Source organism: Penaeus chinensis, chromosome 29 (assembly GCF_019202785.1).
Source record: "Penaeus chinensis breed Huanghai No. 1 chromosome 29, ASM1920278v2, whole genome shotgun sequence".
NCBI classification, from domain to species: Eukaryota; Metazoa; Arthropoda; class Malacostraca; order Decapoda; family Penaeidae; genus Penaeus; species Penaeus chinensis.
Window position 1 is genome coordinate 7523110 of NC_061847.1, and position 5044 is coordinate 7528153.

The following is a 5044-nucleotide window of genomic DNA, read 5'->3' on the forward strand; positions in this document are numbered from 1 at the left end:
AATGGTAACAATAATGATAATAGTAATGATGATGGTGATGATGATGATGATAATGGTGATGATGATGATGTTGATAATGATAATAAGATAATGGTAATGATAATAAAAATAATGGCAATAATGATAATAATAGTAATGGCAATAAGAGTAATGGCAATAATGATAATAATAATTAGAATGGTAACAATAATAACAAAAATAACGATAATGATACTAAGGATGATACTAATAAGTAACAATGTTACTAACATTATTAGTAACATTACTAGTAACATTTTAATAATAATAATAAAAAAAACAATAATGATAACAATGATGATAATGATAATAATAATAATAATCAATAGTAATGATAATAATAACAATAATAATAATTGTAATGATAATAATAACAATAATAATAACAATAATAATAACAATAACAATAACAATAATAATAATAGTAATGATAATAATACAAATAATAATAGTCAAGATAACAATAATGACAATAATAATAGTCAAGATAACAATAATGACAATAATAATAACAATTATGTAAATGATAATGATGTAATGATGATTTTAGCATTACTGTTAATAACATTCAAAATGATAATGATACGAATCATAATAGTAAAAATAAAGATAAGACTGGTGATGAAAGTACTACTACAACTAATGATGATAATAATAGTAGTAGTGATTATAGTGATAATAATGATAATAGTATTAACAAAAACAATAAGAGCAACAGTGAGATAGTGCTGACAATAACAGTAATAATAACAATAATAATGATAATGATGATAATAATACTAATAAGGATGATACAAACAATATCTATCCTTTTTTATCATACATATATGCATTCAATACATACACTATATAGGACATACAGACATACTTTATATCACATACTTTATATCACATATGTGTGTGCGTGTGTGTGCATAGTATATAATATACTAATATATATTATATAAATATATATATATAATGAAACATACATGTAATTATATGGTATAAATATATTATTATATATATAAATATACAAACACACACACACGCAGACACGACAAAAAAAGAAAGAAAGAAAAAAACACACATACACATTCAACAACACATATCACACACACACACACACACAAACACACAAACACCACACTTACACACAAACACATCACACACAACACAACATGTGATTGTGTGTTTGTGTGTGTGTGTGTGTTTGTGTGTGGTGTGTGTGTGTGTGTGTGTGTGTGTGGTGTGTGTGTGTGTGTGATGTGAGTGTCTGTGTGTTTCCTAGTTATATCACTACATCAGGTAACTTGTGGTCTGTGAAATCCCAACACAAGTTAAGGAGCGAAAAAAGGGCAAGATCGAGGTATTCTACAATGATGTGCCTCAAGGACGAAAGAGAGACATATTCATCGCGCTTATGCTGATATATGAAATATTGAAAATTATAAGTAGTTACGTATCACTAAGAAGTGCAGTAGATACAGAATTAAAGTGTTAAATTGATATTTACTGTAAAAATCTACAAGATTATGTTGATGTCTTAGTAAAACAAACATCTTCTTTACATGTAAAGCTATAGAAGTCACATAATAATGATTACGAATCTACAATTCTGCAAAGGTTGGTTCACATTTACTTAAAAGGAAGTTGCGGAGATAAAATCGCACCTGGCCCTTATATTATTTAAAGACAAGAGGACTAATCCACCCTACCTTTCTTTTATTCTTCCCCCTCCTCCTCTTCCAGTGTTTTCTTTTTCTTCTCGTTTAATGCAAAGGATATACCTGCAGCATGAACAGTACCTGCATGCAAGAACCAGTGTACTAATCACACACACACACACACTCCCACATATGTGTGTTTATATAAATATATTATATATAGATATATATATATAAAATATATTAATATATAAAGAGAAGCAGCAACTTTAAGTACAACTGATAACCGTCTAAGAAATTGCCATATCTTCGATATCGCACTTTTTTAGTTCGTTTTAATACCTATTAAGATTTTTTTGTTTCATTTATTACTTTATCTGTTGTGTTGCTACTGTTACAATAGCACATTTCTCCGCTATTATTATTAATTATTATTATATGGTTATTAATTATTAATAATCATAAGTATTATCGTTATCATTACCATTATCATTATAATAAATTTGGATAAAATATTCATGATCTTGATAGTGATGATAATAAATAGTACTTATCAATTTTTATCAACATTAGTATAGTCATTTATCTATTTTTCATTTAGAATTATCAATTATTGTTACTGTCAAATGTCCAATAACAGTGAGTCTATTATGTTACTTTTATTATCTAATGATATTTCAGTGATAATAATAAAAGTAATGATATGATAATAATACTAATAGTAATGACAATAATACAAATATTATTAATAATAATAAAAGAATATAAAAGCATAATAATAATAATAGTAATAACAATAAGAACAGTAATAAAACAATAATAACTATTAGTTATTTATTATTATTATATTAATAAATTATTATTATCTACTGTCAAAATTTAGTTTTTGTTATATCATAATCACATTAATCATTATTTGTATATCAATGATTACAATTATAATTATTATACTATATATAAATATATAAAAAAATAATAATATAAATATAGTATATATAATAAAATATATATATATATAATATAATATATTCTAAATATATATATATATATATGTATTATATAATTTAAATATATCACACCCACACACATATACACACCAAAACACACACACACCACACACTCATGCACACGATACACACACACACACACACACTCACACACACATATATAGTATATACTATATAAATAGACTAGAAATATATATATAAATACTAAATATATATATATATAATAAATATAAAATATATCTATATATATATATATATACATATATACATGCAATACATATAAATATATATATATATATATATATATAAATATATATATATTATATATATATATATATATATATTATCTATATATATAAAATATATACACTACAATATATTAAAATACATATATATCATATATATATATATATAAATATATATAATATTATATATATACATACATACATATATATGTATACATAAAATGTGTGTATATATATATATATATATAATATTATATAATAAATAATAAAAACATACATACATACACACATATATATTATACATATATATTTATATATGTAAACAAAAACATACATATATATATATAAAATATGATATATCTATAGAAAAATATTTATATACACAATATAATTATACATATAAATTGTTGGTATATATATATATATTATATAATATATAAAATATACACAAACACACATATAATGTATCCATATATATGTATATATATATATACTTATAATATAAATATATATATATATATAATATATATATCTATATACAAATTATGATATTAAATGCGCACATACACACACACACACACACACACACACACAACACACATACACACCCACATATATATACAATATAATATATATATATATATATCAACATATATATTATATAAATATATATATATATCTATAAATATATATATATATATGTATTTATTCATATACTAATATAATATAAATATATAATATATATATATGCAAGTATAAATATATATAATAAATAATAAAATATATTATATAACTATATATATATAAATAAAAATAATATAAATCATATAAAGCATATAAATATCTAATAAGAATATATAAATTATGTAAATAAATATAAATTAAAATTAATATTATAAATATCATTTAGATATATGTGTAAAAAAGATAAATATATATAAATAATATACTATATAATATATTATAAATTATATATATAAATACCCAAACACCCACACACACACACACACACACACATACACACACACACCACACACACCTCACATACACACACACACACATAAAAAAATATATAAATAAAGTGTGTATAAAAATATAAAATTATATATATATATATCTATATATATATATAAATAAGTCAAATAAAATTACTATATGCCCACATACACACATACACACCAAAACACACACACACACACAACACACACACACACACATATAAAAATAATATATATATATATCTATTAATATAAATATAATTATATATATATGGGATGTTAATAATACATATATTATATATCTCTATATATATATATATAAATATATAAAATATATGTGTAAGTGTGTGTGTGTTTGTGCAGTAATGTAATGTGTGCGTGCGTTGTGTGTGTGAGTGTGTGTTTTGGTGTTATGTGTGTATGTGATGCATAAATACATATATATACAAAAATATATATAAATATATAAATAATATATATATATATATAGATAGATAGATAGATAATATGATATAAATGTATGTATATACATATATATCTATATATAAATATATAATATATATTATATATATATATATTGAATATATATTAATATTATATAGATAATATATATATATAATATATATGTGTATATATAAAAGAGAGAAGATATATATATGCGCAATCTAATCTAACTCAAAATATATATATACAATAAAAATTTGATATAAATATATATATAATATAAATATATATATATTATATATAATATATATATGTATATACACCACTCACACAATATGTGTGTGATATATGTATGTCTATATATAAAACATATAAATATATATATAATCTATATATATATCTATATATATAGTATATAAATATATATATTAACTATATAGATAGGAGTATATAGATATATACAATCCATATGTAATTAGATATATATATATAAATATATATATATATACATATATATATAAACTAGTATATAAACTATTAGAAAACGATTATCTAACACCCAAACAGAATAAACATTTTGCATGTACTGACCCCTTTTTGTAGTACCTCTTCACATCAAGCAACATAAGCGAAACTACATGACCCCATATATCATGATCGACAGCCACAATACCAATGAACTCTGA

At 20.9% G+C, this 5044-nt stretch overlaps 1 protein-coding gene across 1 annotated transcript in view; it reads left to right on the forward strand.

The window, feature by feature from the left end:
- Nucleotides 1-5044, forward strand: part of LOC125040319 (glycine, alanine and asparagine-rich protein-like) — a 40352-nt gene extending 35308 nt beyond the window's left edge. The window contains exon 20 of the mRNA XM_047634873.1: nt 4962-5044. Within this exon, the coding sequence (XP_047490829.1) occupies nt 4962-5044 (83 nt within the window). The remainder of the gene's footprint in view (nt 1-4961) is intronic.